This window comes from Plectropomus leopardus, chromosome 9 (genome assembly GCF_008729295.1).
Source record: "Plectropomus leopardus isolate mb chromosome 9, YSFRI_Pleo_2.0, whole genome shotgun sequence".
In the NCBI taxonomy this organism is placed as follows: Eukaryota; Metazoa; Chordata; class Actinopteri; order Perciformes; family Serranidae; genus Plectropomus; species Plectropomus leopardus.
The window spans coordinates 20,898,352-20,916,463 of NC_056471.1; the positions used below are offsets into that span (position 1 = coordinate 20,898,352).

The window sequence follows — 18,112 nt, forward strand, 5'->3', positions numbered from 1 at the left end:
TGTGCTTATGGAAGCGTGGCAAACATGGAGATAAAGGACACAGACGCAGAATAAGGCCTTGGGGCAGGAGGCAGGATTAATTGCCCCTGGCACACGAGGCCACCTGATAAATAGCCCCAGGGCGATCGACACGAGTGGAGGGCTGCGATACGGAGACGAAGGTGTTACAGTGGAGAGAGAGGCTGGTGGGAGGCGAGGTTAATTAAACTCTTCAGTGTGAAACACTCTCATTCATTACCTTCATTACCTTGTTCATTTAATCTGCTTCGCTGTTGGCATTTTATCACATTCAGCCCCATTGTAGCGTCATACAGCTGATTAGGTTTCATGTTGAACCCCTCAGCTGCAGAGAGGGTAACTGAGAGGCTGAACAGCAGGCCAGTTTAGGTCTAACACACACAGATGCACGCAGCAAAACAGCACAAAATAAATGGAGTTCACGCTGGACGTGCATTTTACTTGATTTTTCACCCTGGAATCACTGGATTAGTCTTAAAAGTGGAAAATGAAAACGATTTTCGCCCGCAGTCTCCAGTGAACTGTGCAGAGGCCAATATACAGACCTGCATAAAAAAGCTGGGGAGAGGCGCTCACATGAGTATGAGTGCAGAACTGACAGAGCACACCAAATTCAAAGAATCATCTTTATAACAGCCAAAACAAGCCAAAACTTCTTAGCAGTGCTTTTGCAGTCTGGATCTCAGCTTAAAATAGACGCAGCCTTTTACTTTTTTCACACCTGGCACTGGAAGAAGAATTTGCTGTTTGAGGGCATGGCGAAAGCACGAAAGCAAACAGGCGAGGTGTGGAACAAAATGGATTGCATCATGACAAAACATCCCATTTTCAACTCCATTAGGTCCCCCTCACAGTCTTGACAGTGTTGTGCCTTTTGCCACTTCACATGATTAATCACGTGTGGAGGCTGCAGCAGAAACACAGGAGCCTGAACTGCAGGCAGCAGCTGAGCCTCCACGCTGGAGATGTCTGAAAAATCACAATACACGCTGACAAGTGGAGGAGAGACACACAAAGGAAGAGTGTCAGGGGTTGGAATAGAGAAGAAACTACAACAACAACTGAAAGCAGCCGTTTGACAAAGCTCATGTTGTGTGTTTGTGAAGCACTCAGAGAGATAATAGTGAATTTTGCACACTAAAAGATGTTATTCAAAGGGGAACATCATTGATTTTACACATCAAAGTTTGTTTACGGGTCTCGAGGAGGACGACTGAATGTGTGAACAAGCTGTATAAAGCCTTTTGCGGCTCCAAAGAAGTGCCTCAAGTGATGTCACAGGCTAGCTGTTATTAGCATATCCCATCCATCTAACACTCAACTGTCTGGTTGAGTTGCATTGTGGGTAATGTAGGGGACAGGTGTTGACAATTTTACAAAAATGCATGGAATAAAACAGATGATATATCCTTCTCCTCCTTTTTCCACTGTGCATAATGAATGGGACAATGCTACAGGAGTGAATGTGGCACCTCGTACTACCACTTGGAAGAAAATGTGTATTTACCCAAAGGCAAAGAAACAAATATATAAAGTTTACAAAGCACAAACATCCAGACAATAAAGCCTAGGTGCTGGACAGGAGACTAGGCAAGAGAGGAAAACACAGAGTCAGCACACTAGACTATGTTCCCATAAATATTTAACTGAGTGACCACCAATGTGATGGTGTTTTATATATGATTTAAATATTTCCTCAGATACTGTCCCCTTCACTCATGTTTCAAAATACCATTTCCATTATATAATATTTACTACATCTTTGCAATGTTTTATATATTTATGTTTTGATTTCCAGCCTTTTTACACAATATGTGTTCTCACAAGCTGCTGTATCTTTTACTTGCGCAGCTAATTTTTAATTGATTAATACCCCCCCCCCATGTGAAAATATTCAGAGGCAGATATTACTGTCTTTAAGAGGCTGTGGCACACTCATTTTTTAAGCTAGTGGAAACTTGTTAAACAAGACCACCTAAGGCATCCACTGGTAGTAACCATGACAGCACAGTGTGTCGGAAAGGGAGCTAAATAACACTCCAAAATTGGAACAACTGATATGGCCATTTTCAAAGGAGTCCCTTAAGACTCCTAGATATATGAATGAAAATAAGTTCTAAGGATACCAACGAGTCTCCCCTAAACTTAAGAAGGCGTGTTCCCAGTAAATATTTTGTTCCTTAGAAATAATGTGACACTAAAGCTGTATATTTGTCATTTTAATGTAAAGGGCAAGCAGCAAATTTTGAGCCCTGTGGGGTAATGTTTTCCTAGTCCCGCTCCCACCCGCTCTCACTGAATTTCTGACAATTGCCACTCGCTACTGTAGAGTGCGTTATCTATTCCCACCCATTCCTGCAGGGTGTGTGTCGGCTCCCGCCCACAACATTCTGATCATACATGCCTTCACAATAAACCGATTTTCAATAGATTGAGTCTTCTTCCGTCCCGCAGGGAAACCATGTTACATATGACACAAAAATATGCACACCTATCAGTAACAGGTAGCAAAATGACATTCTTGTGCATAATTATATTCAGGATTACAGTTATCATGGTGTCTCTGGAATTCATTGTTATTATTATTATTATTATTAACAGTAACATTTCTGAGGAATTCCTTTCAAATGTCCAGCCTTGCCTTTCTTTTCATATGTATTGTAACATCCCGCTTTTATCTCTTTTTTCACTTTACACTTTACAACTCCATCCTTCATGTTTGTCTGCGGGACATGCACAGTTTTTTTGAATGTCCGCACCTGCCCGTGGCAAAGATAAAACGACACATTCCTGGGAGATTTGTGTTTGGTCCCATGGGACGTTCATGGAAACCAAATCCCAATGAAGTCCTCTACAGCCAATTTGAAAGAAAAATATCATTGATCTGCCTAAAATGAAACATGACACATTAAAACAACATTGTTGTGGAATTTAAGATGCTCACTGCACTGGTATTAGTATATGCATATCACATAACTAGGGAAATTTACTTTAAAAGAAGAAATCAAATAATATTAGAGTGTCATTTGCTAACTCTGCATATTGATAGTGTTCAGCTAGTCAATATATTTAAACAGAATATGCAAATTCCTTAAATTCAGTTGTGGCTTTTGGCTTTGGTGTACCACCCCAAGATTTTCAGTGGCGCCATCTGGCCACCCATATGAAACATTTGTGGAGGCTCCACTGAGGAGTGCAAAGCTAAATCATTACTCTTTCAGTTCATGCCTCACACGCTGAGATTATACTGTGAGGAAGAGCCATAAGAAAGAAGGTGAAGGGATTTGGTCCTCCATGTTTGCCATGTTTGTGGAGGTCAGCCTCGGGTCTGATGTGGAGCGTGAGTCAGTGTTGACGCCTTTAGCATTCTTGGACAGTCTGTAACCCCATGTGTCCTTCCAAACTTCCCCAATCATGTCTGAAGCAAAAAGTGATGACTGCACAGTGCTGTGGACAGCCTGCTGCCCGCCTGGCTGCCCCTCGCCCTCCTCTGCTATTCTCACTGTTTCCTTGCTGTCCTTTTCCCCGCCACACTCTTCCTCTCTCTCTCTCCTCCCTGAAAGTGAGCCAGTGTGCAGAATGACCTTCAACCACACCCACGGGGAACAAAAACAAAGAAGAGGGGATCGTAGCAGGATGGAGGAGAGGATGGGATAAACATGAGGAGAGGGGTGACAGTAAGGCAGCGAAGAGACAAAGATGGGTGGAGAAGAAAAAAAGAACACGCTGGAGTGAGGAAAATGGAAAATCTCTGTTCTCTTGGAAGCCAGCGGAGCGCAGAGCTGAATCTGACAAGAAAGATGACTCTCCATCCCCTTCCCCACCAGTCTGATTAAACCTCTCACTCTAAAATGAACCCGGCACCCTGAGAGCCACAGAAACGAGGGAGTTGAGGACTTGAGCCTTTGCTAAAGTGCAAACTGGAATGCCTTCAGACACACTTGAAGAAGCAGGACCTCGAGGAGGAGCTGGCGCCATGAAATTCCTTAAAATCGCATCTGACAAAGGAGCCAAAATTAAATTCTTAAACAAGGAAAGCAGCTCTTCTTTTTTAAAACAGTTTCATTTTGAAGCAGAAATTCCCAATCCCTCTGTTTAAGCGGCGGTAAGCCGACTGTAATGAGTTAATCTACAACAGAGGGATGATTTCCTTGTGTGACTAAGACAGTAAGTAGACAGAAGGAGGACTAATTAAAGTTGTAACATCTGCCTTCTGAGCTCTGAGTGTGTCTACAGGCTACAAGCATCTTTCGCTCCACTTCCTCCGCTCTAATTTCAGGCGAGGAAGGGTAAATAAGGTATCCGCCTGCTCCCAAACAATGCAACTAATCTTCTGCAAGTGGCATCATCATGATTACCATAAACCAATGAGTATACTGTAACCGGGTGCTCTCAAATATTCATAGCATCTTCCAGCCTAACTTCCACAGCTGCTGCTGCTGCTGGTGGAGCAGGAGAGGAGGAGAGACTGAGGAGGGTGGGAGGTCTGGAGCGGAGCACGTAACCTGCTTACAAATTAACACCACAACCAAAGTCGGACAGCGTGAGTGAGTTTCTCCTCGATCTGTCCTCCTCTCTTGTGAGCCATCTTCTCGGGATTGCGGGTTTACACTTTTACGATTCCGCCGCTGATGCTGCCGCTGCTGATGCTCCACTTCTGACCGACTTCCCCCCCCCCGGCTGCTCCGCACAGCCGGAGCCCGCCCGAGCGGCAGCAGCGAGCCCCTGCACGGCTCTCTGATCCCCGCTGCTGTGCGGAAAGATAAACCGACAACGGCACTGCAGGAGGTGACAGATCCAGATCGCGAGCCCTCTGCAATAACCGCGGAGACATCGGCCATGCCAGATCTGCACGGAGGGGGAGATCTTGATAAGTGTGAGCCGGTTTTTTTGTTGTGTGTTCAGACAAAGTCGCTTGGTGTGGCAGTGGCGATGACTTTCCCCCTCTAACAGCCTCCTTCTCCCGGTGCCTGGCTCTATTCAAACACTGTAAGAGGAAGACTTTATCACCGAGCCCGGCTCATCAGCGTCAATAAAAGAGACTTTATTGGTCACCGACTGCGCTTTCTACTTGGAAGAGAGCAAAACACGCTGCAAATCAAGCCAGAAAGGGATCGAGCCCAAGTGCAAGACGAATGGTTTGGGTAACTAAAGCTTCACTTTACTACCAGCGATGCACGCATAAACCCCACAGTACCTGCTGTTAATAGGGCAGTTATGAAACAGGTGTTGCAGAGAAGCGGTTTCATAGAGGTTGTTAAATTGCCAGAGGATGCAAGACGTCGCACTGCATGCTGGGGCAGCTAATGATATTTTCAAGAAATAAAACAAACTGTAAATAAAAACATGAATCCCCCCTCAGGGCAACACTTCCTCACAAATCAACAGATGTTTCAGTCATGTGGCTTTAAGTCTGGAGAGGGGATTATTCAGCAGTGCATTATCAGGGATTGCACACTGCCTGGCTCTCTATTAATTAATTAGTTTGCACATAATGGCAGAGATGTTGTCCCGATGCCCTTGGTGCTCCACCTGTGATAACTTGTGCAGCATCTAGTCTTTGGTGTGATCTGGATCTGTTTGTGCAGATAAACTGTGGGTGTAGACAAATTAATCTTTCTCTACATGATTTTCTGTCAACCTGGAAATCACCCAATATTAATAGAAAACAAATGCCAACCCCACCCCCTTTGCTTTATCTCTGTCAGTGCAAAGAATCTGGGAGCTTTTTTTGAGCGATTACGTAGACACATGGTGCAGATGGAGGGAAGTGCACTGGGGTCACACAAGCTTAGAGAAGTGGAGGAAAAAAATGGATTTCAGTACAAGAGAGAACGCAAAAATGAACAAATCTTTCACCTGCACACTATTACATGCCATTACTCATGCTTACAGCAAAATAGGTTGCCTCACCTTGTCAACAGCAGTGTCACTCCCCCAGACAGGAGAATGATGAATTTGGTCATTATTGATGAGCAGAGTGGACACACGGGCTGTCATCCCAGTCCCTCACTCTGAACTGAATAAATTACGTGCCGTTGACAGGGGAGTCAAAACACAAACACAGGCTGACAGGGAGATTTCCAGGGTGAAATTTAAAGCGCAGGTGGAATATCTTAAGAGGCACGACCTCCAGAAAAAGCCAGCTGCAACAGTAGCTGTGAAACTTCTCCATCCCCTCCCTCCCTTGTAGATTGGGTTTGCTCCCCGAGAAAGAAAAATTTAAATTTCAATATCCTCTCAATCTGCAGCTTGGTGAAATTCATTCAATTTTGGAGGGAATGGCAATCAAGTTGCAGTAAGCGGTGAGACAAAAGGCTTCACAGACAATCAGATATTACGAATGCTGGCATGATCCACGCCTGTCCTCCCACCATGCCTCCGAGCGGATTAATCAGCCGAGATAGTTCCTTTCCTCATCTCTTTGATTCATCTGTTTCAGAACAAACTCTAATGTCTGTGATATTTCAATAGCCGCGGTGATGAATACATTTGGATTCATCCAGGCCAAACTGGCGCATGAACTGCATGTCTTCATATTAAGTGGGTGGAAGTCACTTTCTATCTGCATTTGAGTCTTTTCCTCTTCATCACTTTCACCCCCTCTCCCCCTGAGCTTATTTATGAACTATTACCATCACGCAGTAACACTTTATTAGGCATGTAGACAGCCAAGAGGCCTATTAATCTTTCACTTGCAGTCGTATGCTCATTCTCCTCCACACACGCACACACACACACACACACACAGACAATTTCAAACCCTATTTTTTTTTACCCAGTGGAGTTCCTCATCCCTCTTCAATGATTCAGACAGCACCGAGGAGATGGCAGAGCTCCTGTTAGTCTTACAGTCAGGAAAGTGATGTGTCTTCCATCGGCAAGATATCAATACACACTTTTCACTGGCAGACTTTTCTCAGAGGCCGCAATCAAGCTGACAATCTCTCGCTCGATCACGCTGAACTGTTGCCATTACGGCACATCTGAGCTGGTAGTGATTTTATATTATAATGTCATCGATCCAGTTGAGGGGTTGACACCCCCGAGTGGTGCTGAGCAGATAAAAGACAGTCCACTGGTCTGTGCTGTGCTTTTCACCTAAATACGATAAAGAGACGTCGGTTCGATTACACTGTAAAGTCAATAATCATTTCTCAAGCTATGCCAATACTGAGGTTTATAATGTCCGCCACTGAGATATGAGCTGCAACAAAAGAAATGAACCCTTGTGTTCAGCCAAATTAGCATTGCCTGCATGCATTCACCAAGACATACACAGTGCGTACACAAAGACACCAGTCGAACGCATCTCCAAACAAATAGCAAGTTATCAATATTCATCTGAAACGAGAGGGGTATTTGTGATGATTAAAGACTGCAGCACAGTGTGAGGATAAACATGGCAGACTATAGAGGCAAAGAAAAGGCTTTGACAGGGCACCTAGCTGCGCTACAGCGCAATTAATTAATAATGAATACAACAAGTACAAAAAAAAGAACAGAGACAACAACAATTCACAGAAAAAAGTAATGGCAGAGAACTTGGGGAAAGTCTGAGAATCAAAAGGAAGCGATGTTAGGACCTTTATGGAAAATGAAGACTATTTAATTCAAAGAGCCGCAGTGTTAAAAAAAAAAAAAAAAAATACAATTTAACAGGCTTCTCAGCTTAGGCAGCCAGGGTAGATGTAGCTCTGGCCAAAGATGAAGGGCGCTCACTGCTTACTAGGCAGCCAATGTCTTTAACCATAGCAACAAGAATCGAACTATTTTACATTTGGTTTTGAATTAGAGCTGGGGAAAAACAAGCATGTTTTTATCCTGCAAATTTGTTGGTTTTACTGAGGACAGATGGCCGTGTGCGGAGCGATGTGAGCAGAGTTTAAATTCTGTCAATGTAACAGATTTAACTCTGTGCATGTGTGTTTGTCTCTTTCAGGCATGGTGCCCACGCCCCAGGTGTGCGTATCAACCCTGGTCACAGTGAGCACGATGGCAGTGGTCGACCTCTACCTGCTGGAGCAGAGCATGCTGGGAGCTCGTGGTCTTCCAGGGCCTGGCGTGTGGCAGTGTGCTGCAGTGTTGCTAGGTGATGTGGGCTTCCTGCTTGCACTGCGCTTCGTTTCAGCCGGCGTGGTTTCAGAGGCACGGTCGCCACGTCGTGGTTTTGCCAACGCCCTCTGGTTCCTGTTCCTGTCCCTGCTCCAGCTCAAGCTCTTCTTCGTCTGCCATAACTACAGGCAGGAGCGCCGGCCGCCTGACCCGCTGGCCAGGAAGACCCTGACGCTGCTGCTGTCCATCTGCCTGCCTTCCCTGTTTCTCATCCTGACGGGAGCCGACCACATGACGCCGCAGCGCAGGAAGCAGGAGGTGCGGGGCCGGCTCTTGTGGGTGGTGGTGGACCTGCTGGATGTGCTGGACCTGCAGGCGGGTCTGTGGGAGGCCCAAGGTGGAGCTGCAGCAGCGACTGCAGGAGTCGTTGAGCAGAAGTTGCCTATCTGGGCTGAGGGCCTGGTCTTCTTTTACTGCTACGCCCTCCTGCTGCTGCTACCCTGCGTGGCCCTCACAGAGCTAGGGGCCACTGGGCTGCCAGGACAGAGGGGGCCCCGTAAGGAGGCTTTGTACCCGTGGCTTAGCTTGGTCACTATCAATATCTTCACCCTGGCCCTGAGGGGCACAGGTATGCTGTGGTACAGGGACCCCCGTGTGTCCACCGTGTTCCTGGGGAAGAACCTGCTGGCTCTGGCTGTGAAGCTGAGCTCAGCCTGGGAGAGACACAAGCAGGAGCGCGCTGCTGCAGGAGCTGGGACTGTGGCTGGAGCAGAACCAGGAGACTCAACCCTGCCAAGCCAGAGCTCAGAGCAGGGAGAGGGCCAGGCCCAGGGGAAAGCTCCTCCCTCCCATTATCACACACTGTCCCGCTCCCAAAGCCACACTCTCTCCCACGTCAGCCTGGAGCCTTCAGAGACACCCTTGGGCCCCTCTTTCATCTCCCATGAACTCTAGAGAGTCACTTCGAACAAGCACGCATGCACAAAAACATGTGATAACACCCACACTTAAAAACTCGGACCAGTGGAGCCAGTATCACATCCAAACAGATAACTTGTATTGAATTTCAGTACAACAGTGATGGGTATAATGCAGAGCTGTGGAAATGCATTTGGCAAGCTTTGCTTTCTGCACATTTTGTTGTGCTAAGAATAACTCTAAATGCATTGCTGTGATTTGTGGGAGTGTATTTTTTTAAATTGAACACTGTGAACACATCTATCAGCCTGTAAAGAGTATTCACAAAATGTATGTTGAAGTCTAGTAGTGTTTATTCCCTCCTTTAATCTGGGCACAGCTTCCCAAACTGACACAGATTTGTTGAATTTGTTGCACTCAGACAGACACCTGTTTTAATTCTGATTTCTTGCTTCTCCATATACAGTATCTCAACTATGGTTTTATTTGTTAAACTTAAAGGTCCAGTATGCAGGATTTAGGGGACATATTGGCACAAATGGAATATAATATAAAAAGTATGTTTTCTCTAGTGCATAATTACCCGAAATAAGAATCATAGTGTTTTTGTTTCGCCGTATAAATGAACGCAGATGTGACAAACAAAACACTGGCTCTAGATAGGGGACTATCTATAGGGACTGCTTTACTCAATGTTTATGCCGGTTTAAATCAGTGACTGTCTGTTTTGGAGAGAAATAGACCTCCGTAGATAATTCATCTCCTGGTAAAAACCTCATGACTGTCTGGATCTTAAGTCATCAGACAATAAAGATGAGCACACATTAGCAGGTGCCAAATTATTGGCCCATCTCTGACATGCCACACAGCAGCAGGGAAACATGGATATTTAATGTGAAACTGCTTTATTCAGTATTTTTACCAGTTTTAATCATCTGGTCCGATGGTTTTGAAGAGGGAGAGACCTCTGTGGATAATAAGGCTTCTGGTAAAAACCTCATGAACAATAAACACTAAAGTGATTTCAACAAGAAGTTTCAACTGGCTGAAATATGCAATTCTCACTGCTAAATGCCACTAAGTCCCCCTAAAGGCTAATTTATGCTCAACGTTAGATATGTATACACATATGAAGCCTTCTGTCGGTACACTGTGTGCATTTTGTGTGTACTTGCGCACATTTTCTGAAAGTTTAAGGGTACTGACAAAACAGAGCAGTACCAAGGGAAGTGCGGGGGCAGTGTAGGGTCGCTTTAGCGAGATGCAGCCGTAGGAGATGACACCATTTAAAAATTGGCAATTCAAAATAGATCGATAGTATAATAATAGGAATTCTCTGTCCACGTGTCGCAATGTATTTAATGGCCTCACAGTCAAACGCCATCAATGTTAAAAGGTACATTATTGCAACCTGTCCACCGTTGCTTCATTTGTTATTGTCAGAAACACTGACTCCGCCCTCTAGTACCATCTATTGGCTGTATTTATTCCAACATGAAGGACGCATTGAATTTTGAGGGCAGTCATGTTTACATTTGAAACAGACATATCTATTTTTGTATGTCAAGGGAATATAATGACCCCTAAATCTTACACACTGGACCTTTAAGTTCAGGTCATTTGGTTTCAGAGAAAAATTACATCAACACTCCCCTACTATTAGATGCCAAAATACAGACTGTGACCTTTACTGTACCATTTTCCCCCTGTCACTTTACAGGGACCTTTCAAAGAGGGAAGTTTAATACAAGGAGGAGTGCTGATTTATTTTTTCCCGTCTGTACCACAGAGCCATGATTCAAAAGCCATCTGCCTGTAAAACTCACACTCTACACAGGGCTCCAGTATTTCAATGTGGAGTCAAACCCAGCAGATCCAAACAGTTTTGGCTTGTAGCCCTATAAATCAAAATCTATCCACGACCTCAAGTGATGTTCCCTTCTTGGATTTTTCTTATTTTGTAAGGATTTTAGAGGTCTGAAGAGATCAAATTACACTGTTTTTTTACCATTAAAAAGCAAAAGTTTGAGATGAAAATAAAATAATATGTGTAGGAGATGTTTTCTATCTTTTTATACTCTCATGGCCTCACAGATTTATCATGCAACTCAGTGGATCGTCCCTACGCCAACACAAGTGTCGTGGTTGCCAGATTTTCATTCAAACCAAAAGGGAAGACCGCCTGACATCACTTATTAGTTGTCTGGCAGGAAATATTAATCAGAGAAATCACTCACTGTGGTGTTTGGTTGGAGTGAAAACCTGCAGACTCATGGGGCTTATGGTCGACCATCCCTGCCAAACTGTGTTTTTGGTATAATGACATCTATTTGATTTAAACGCAGAATTTTAACCTCCGCTAGAAATGATTTTAGAGATGCATTCTGTGCCATCACGTTTATTTTAGGACCACTTCTGCTGTTAATGTTAAAACCACCCTGCAGCGATTTTAACACAACAAAATGTGCATAACTTAAGAATCCTACTACTTATGAAAGACAGTGTTTCCACAAATAAGATTTTTCCGAAGCAGGGCTTAACGATGGGCATTTTGCATCATCTTAATCCTGTTGCAGCTCAAACTACAGTACAGGTCTATTTTACTACATTGTTTACAAAAACAGGATACCAATGTAAGTAATCCCTTTACTGTTTTAGAACACATTTAAAATTCATGTTTTGCTGTTGTATGTACTCGTCTGTCCACCATTTTCAAAAAGAAGAAAAAAAAAAAAGTCCTGCTGCCTGTCCGGACCTCAGATCCCTTTTTTTTCACTTCAGATTAAAGAGTTAACTTTTTGATTTTCAGGATGAATTATGGATGGAGCCTTTCATTCACTGATGTGTTAACATGTGGATGTAGGAGTATTTAGGCATCGTGGGATTATTTGGGGTCAGAGCAGCAGGTGTAGAGGATGTTCAGTACAGTCAAGTGCCTTGTTTCCTCATGGAGCTCCGAGCCTCTGCGTCTTCTCGAGGCATCATGTGTACCGTGTGGAACTTGGACATATGCCATGTGTGTACTGTGAAGTTATTCCTCAGCTGTTGTCAACTACACCTCCAGGACAGAGTGCAAACTAATAAAGTGTTTCATACTCGCCGAGTGTTGACAGTTCATTGGCTATCATGTAGGAGCGCTATTGACAGCCTGTCACCCACATATAGGGGAAATACAGGAGGAGTCAGTCCAAATTATTCAAGTCCAAGAGGCCTGAGGGACAAATCACTACCTCATATTTTCAAAACCTTCACTGCAGGATTTTCCTCCCAAAAAAGGCCACTCCATGGACTCATACCGAGGTAATCCCTCTCAGTCATCACCGATGACCCGCTAGAAATGAGAGGCCGTGTATTTTTCTGCAGAGACTCTGCTCTGCTCTCTGCCTTTATTTTCTTCTCTGTCTTTGGGACATTTATGGGTGTGTACCCCCACAGCACTCAGGTGAGGTCAGGACTAAATAAAAAGGTAGCGACCATGTGCCAGACTGTTAGAAGCAGACATCCAAGAGACACAGTGCCATAAAAATGCAAATATAGTGAGAGGACACACCAAACAAGAGAAAATATGCAGCTGACTTTTGCTGGACAGTGTCTTAACAGCTACCTACCATCCAGCAGAGTAGAAATACTGCCAGTGTCTAGTCATAGTTACAACGTGTGCTCAGGGAGACAGTTCTTTCCACCGGCATTTAAATGCTGTTGTTATCCTCATACAAGATACATTATTATATTTGCTAAGGTTATGATTAAATAAAATTACCAAAATATTAGTCCGCTTTCTGCTGGCACTGGATATCAATATGACGATGATAGAAATCTGTTGGAGACTTATGTCAGACAGACATTAATTTGTGGTTGGGATGAAAATCGTGTTGACATTATTTTAAAGGTCTAATGATGTTAGAATTTTAAAGTGTGTGGATGTTAAAATTATGATATTTTGCATACGTTTGGTTTTTCTCCACACCTCAAGATTAAATGTCGTTTTTCTAACTTTACAACAAAACTTAAAACCAACCAAATATCAAAGTCATCTATTGTCAGTATCCTCCATGAAATTTGCAGTACTATTAGACATTGTCCTGAAATTTCATTTTGGTCACCCAACTTCACCAGCTAAATTCAACCAAATATAAATGTCTGACCATGTTGATGGCCAGCAGGGCCAGCAATTAACACTATGATGTAATGGACTATCATGTTTTCGTAAATTCCACGCACATTTCGCTACACTATGTCAGCGCAAACCTTATTCAACCCCATTAGCCTGCTTTGATGAAGTGCTACAACGTTATCACACATGGATTTGCAACCTGAAGAACTGCAGGTTCTTGGAGGCTAACAACTTTTTTTTCTTTTAAACAGCAGTTAAACAGTCTAACACTGTTTGGATAAACATTAGAACCTTTTTGTTTAGCCAGAAACAGTCCAGAAAGATAGATATATAGAGAGACTTTAGTATCCACCTCAGTGGAAATTTGTCTTTGGCTTCGCTCAAACACAGCAAAGTTACATACAAACGCATAAAACAAAACATCATTAAAAACACACAAATATACAAGATACAACAGTGCAAACAGGCAGGCAGGAGCAATAAATAATATAAATATCAATAAATAATAAAAGAGAGCACATCCTACAAAACAGTAGTTTCCCTGATACAGTTATTCTGTGTTGACTGCTTGAATGGCATGGGGAATAAAGGACTTCCTATAAACGTTACGACTGGCTTTTGGGACCCTAAAATCGACAGCCAGACAGCAGCAGCTCAAAATGTGAGTGTAATAGATATGAGGCATCTGCATTTCAGGGCTGTTTTTGATTAAACAAAAAGGGTTGTTTTCTTAAAAAAGGTATATATCTTTGCAGACACTTTCAATAATCTTGCCAGACACTTAAAATAATATTCTGAACCTGTCAGTGGCAAAAACAATCACTTAATTGACGGTGTTAACATGCCTTGAGTGGTTACATTGCAGCTCGGCTGCTGCTCTTGCTCAATGCTGGGCCAGATTTTAAAAACTGTTGTTTCTATTAGTCACATAAACACATAAAAGCATGTGACGTTTTGCGGGCATTCCCATAAATACCGACAGTATATTTTAAAGTCATCAGCTCACATTCTGCCCTCACAGAAAATTGCATGTTTTTATGTTTTCTCCTCATACTGGAACTGATGAAGTGAATGAATGCTCCCCCCCCTCAACACATTCAAGCGTGCTCTTTGCCTCATCTTGCGGCACGCTGACAAAAGGCCGTCATTTATCACAATTATGCTGGCGGCCCCATCAGCTTGGATCCTCTCACAGTAATCCTTGAATGTGCTGTCGTGGTGTCCGCCTTTAATGTTGAAAGAGAGATGGGGTGTGCCTGTCAAGAGTTGTAGTAAGTGTGTGTGATGTTTTCAGACTGAACTGGCTCTTTTCCTCACAGCGATTGTGAATGCGCCGGCTGGCCTCTCCTCTGAGCTTAAATGGACCTATTAATTGAAATTGAGGCTATTTGTCAAAATGCAAGCGCTCATTCTCAGTGCTTTATGCTTGATTTAGAGGCTATATTAACAGGATGTATTAAGACTAATGTACACACTCAGGCACACAAAGGAATTAATTCAAAGTTTCAGGGGAATTTCTCTCCGATTCAGACAGAACTGTTAAGGAAAAACCACAGAGGGATAACCAGAGTAGTAGACAGCATCCTGCTCTTGCCTACCCTCTTTCTTTCATCTCCTCCTGCCTCACTCACTCTACATTTCAAACATACGCATTCTGGATGCACTCCCTGTTGGGCAACTTCTCATATTTCTATTATAAAAGCAGCGACTGCATAGGCAGCAGCCTCGGCAAATGACTACCTCCTAGAATTTGTTACACCTGTTAAGCTCTAGATACAATGCTCAGCATTTTCCCTCAGCTCCCACCGACTCTCGTAGCCTGCACCTGAAGAAAAGTGCAATAGCCGCTCTCCTATTTTCTTTCTTCTTTTGCCGCCTTCTCCGCCGCTCTCCGTTCCTTTCCTCCATTCACCTGTGCTAATTTCACTCCAGCCTGTAATTATTCTCCTGTACCAAAGCTGTCAGTTTCCCTTTTTTGTCTCCCGTTTCTTCTTTTATTTCTCTCGTTTGTTTAAATTTGCCCTGCAGCCGACAGGCAGCCTACCTCTCTGCACTTCCCCTGTCAAGGGTGGTTAGTCAGAGCCGAAGAAAAAAAACAAGGAGGAGAGGCTGGCTAAGATTAAAGGGCCGGAGCCACTGCCTAAAGCACAGCGGCTGCCGACTGCTATTTATTTACCGTTACACACAGCGTGAGCCTGATGGAGCACGGGAGCCCAGAGAGACAAACGCACACAACACGCCGCCCCGACAACAATGACATCCCAAGCAGTCCAAAAGGAGGCACCTTTAGACAAACATATGGCTTTGTTTTGCTCCGCTGAGCACTTGGTTACAACCCATCTCACCTCATTACCTCTGACACGGCGACAGCTACAGTATGCCTACGAGCTCACACCCACCTCGTCTGGCAGAAAGAGCCACATTTAACAGACAGATGTCTAAATCATTCATCAGAGCACACACCATCAGCACCACAGCTTTCAGGGAGAACTTCAAAGTATATTCTACCAGAAAGAAATGATGCAAAAGAGTCTGAGACTCTTATGATATGCAACGCAATACTGGAGACAAACGCATACTAATACCGCTCTCAGGTGTTGGGGTTACATGAGGCTACAACAGGGAATAAGTACTGGTCAAATGAAATAAAAAACTAGGGTAAAAGAAATAAGCCTGGGACTACACATACAGATATTTTTGATGTATGTGTAGACCCACAGTGATTTTTTTCTCCACATTTTGGGCTCTAATCCACACACAGAGTTTGAAGTCGCTTAAATGATTTTTATTAAAACACCTTCTAAGGAGCACATTTATCAAAACCCCAGTTACTGTATCTGTGTGGACATGTAAAGCAGAGCGTTTGGAAAACAATGCCATCATCTCGTCATCACCATCTTCTTAATGCAATGAGCATACGCCAGAAACCCCAAAAATAGCTGACTACCAGTTTTTTCATGTTTTGTCAACACTACTTGGTCTGATGGCTACTTTACACTTAAACTGAGTATTTCTGCACCATTTCACGGATGAATGGAGGCGTCTGCTGCACCCAATGCTGTTTGCTCCACCCCAGCATCTGTGGTTTAAAGTCTGCCAAAAACGCAGTTTTAAATCAGACTCGATAAAAACAGCAGATCTTTAGAATCACAGTCAACAGTGATGAGATGAGATCTCAAGAAGGTGTTTTGACAGAGATTATATTAGCTCGTACACTTTACTCGCCATGTGTGACATTGGAAAACTGATGAAGATAGCCAACGCCAGCGAGTGTTCGAGGTTGTTTTTGCGTTCTATTGTGGGCGCAGATATGTTGTAAAACGAAGGTCATTTGGACAGTATTCTTCTTAACTAGTGGCGGTAAATATACATTTTTAAAAAAAACATCTTTCCATGTATAGAAAGGGCTCTAATCAATGAATCAGTCAGCTGGTCAACACAAAATCAATCACTAACTAATTTGAATGTGGCTTAATAGCTGAAAGTTATTTGTCAAACAGTTTCTGGTCCCAGCTGCTCAAATATGAGGGTACACTGGCTTTCAATAACTTATGTCTTTTTAAATAACAGGTGTTCAATAGATCTACGAACAAATCTTTAAACTTTTTAAACTAAACTGAGGAAAGTTAATCCCCATTGGCGCAGATCAAGTCAGTAGCTTTAAGCAGCGGAGCTCTATTTTCCAGTGCCTGAGAGCGCCACTGTCAGTTCTGCTGTGATTCACATTACTTCCTCTTTAAAAGTCTATTAAAAGACAGCGAAAGCCACGGAAACAATTATAAGCTGATAACTCTGCCGTTAATAATGGGCTGCTGAGCTATTAACCTTATGTACAGGCCTTGTACGAGCTAGTTTTGTACTGAACTGAACATGACAGCTTCAACTAGCAACATACTGAATGCATCGGCCATGTCAAAGGTGACGCTCTCACTTATTATGCGTTCCCGTACCCATGATGGTATCATTACAACACTGGAATTTCTAGCTGTGATGTTATACCATTAAAAAAAAAATATAAATATATATATTCTTATCATTTTTGGTACCACAGGGAAATTTTTTTAATGAAGACATAAAATACATATTTTTTTTAATTAAAAGATAAAACTCAGGGGAGTGTAACATGACAGTGACGAGTTTTCTTTTCTTGGTTATTTACAGAGAACAGCCGAATGAGTGTAGCAAACATTAACAATAAGAGAGAGCGAGAAAGTGAAGCTGGTATCAGAAGTATCAGTACTGCAGAAAAGTACTGAACCATTTCTAGTTTTCAGAATCTATATATATTGATAAATCTATATTTTGACAACACTGACCTACACAACTCTACTATTTAGTATGCAAGAAAAAGATTTTGTATGTCCCAATAATAGTATGTCAGATGCGGTACGTCCTTCTGCATCCCTTCTGCATACTGTGAAATGCATCACATTTCACAGTATGCAAGCCAGCACACTTTTATGGCTATTCTGGCCCACAATCCTCTGCACAACGATATGTCACATTGACTGAACAGACAGATAAAATCTCCCTGACACCTGACAGGAGCCACATGACTATAATCAATCAACCAATCAACCAATCAATCACAAATAATCCAGAATGTATGCTGTTAAAACTTAAAAGTTAAGACTACGACAAGGTAACAGCAGAGCTCTCCAGGTTGCCCACAATGTCTGGCGAGAGCAGCAAATGGCTTTTTGTTGCATCTCCAAGGTAACTAAGTAATAAAAGCTATATTCCAAATCTCAAACTCTTTCTTTTTACTTTAAATTCTGCACTACAGATTGCAAAGGATAAATGAACAAATAGGTCCAAGTTCAAGGCACAATGTTAAAATGAGGTAGGATGTCTCAATTGTGTACATTCTCCATGCCACAGAATGTACTTTGAAAGGGCAACTGCAGTATGCACTTCAATACACAGTATGTCATTTGTAACTCAGCCTTACTATAGTACATACTGAAGTTTGTTTGAACTGCGCTCTTTGACCCAAATTAAATAATT

General features: G+C 43.1%; 2 protein-coding genes across 2 annotated transcripts in view; one reads left to right on the forward strand and one right to left on the reverse strand.

Annotated features, from left to right (window-relative positions):
- mrpl11 (mitochondrial ribosomal protein L11) overlaps window positions 1–18,112 on the reverse strand; it is a 52,921-nt gene that overhangs the window by 16,620 nt on the left and 18,189 nt on the right. The window lies entirely within an intron of this gene.
- Window positions 7,963–9,085, forward strand: tmem265 (transmembrane protein 265). Its single transcript, XM_042493192.1, has one exon. The coding sequence runs from the start codon at window positions 7,963–7,965 to the stop codon at window positions 9,025–9,027; it is 1,065 nt and encodes a 354-aa protein (XP_042349126.1). The 3' UTR covers window positions 9,028–9,085.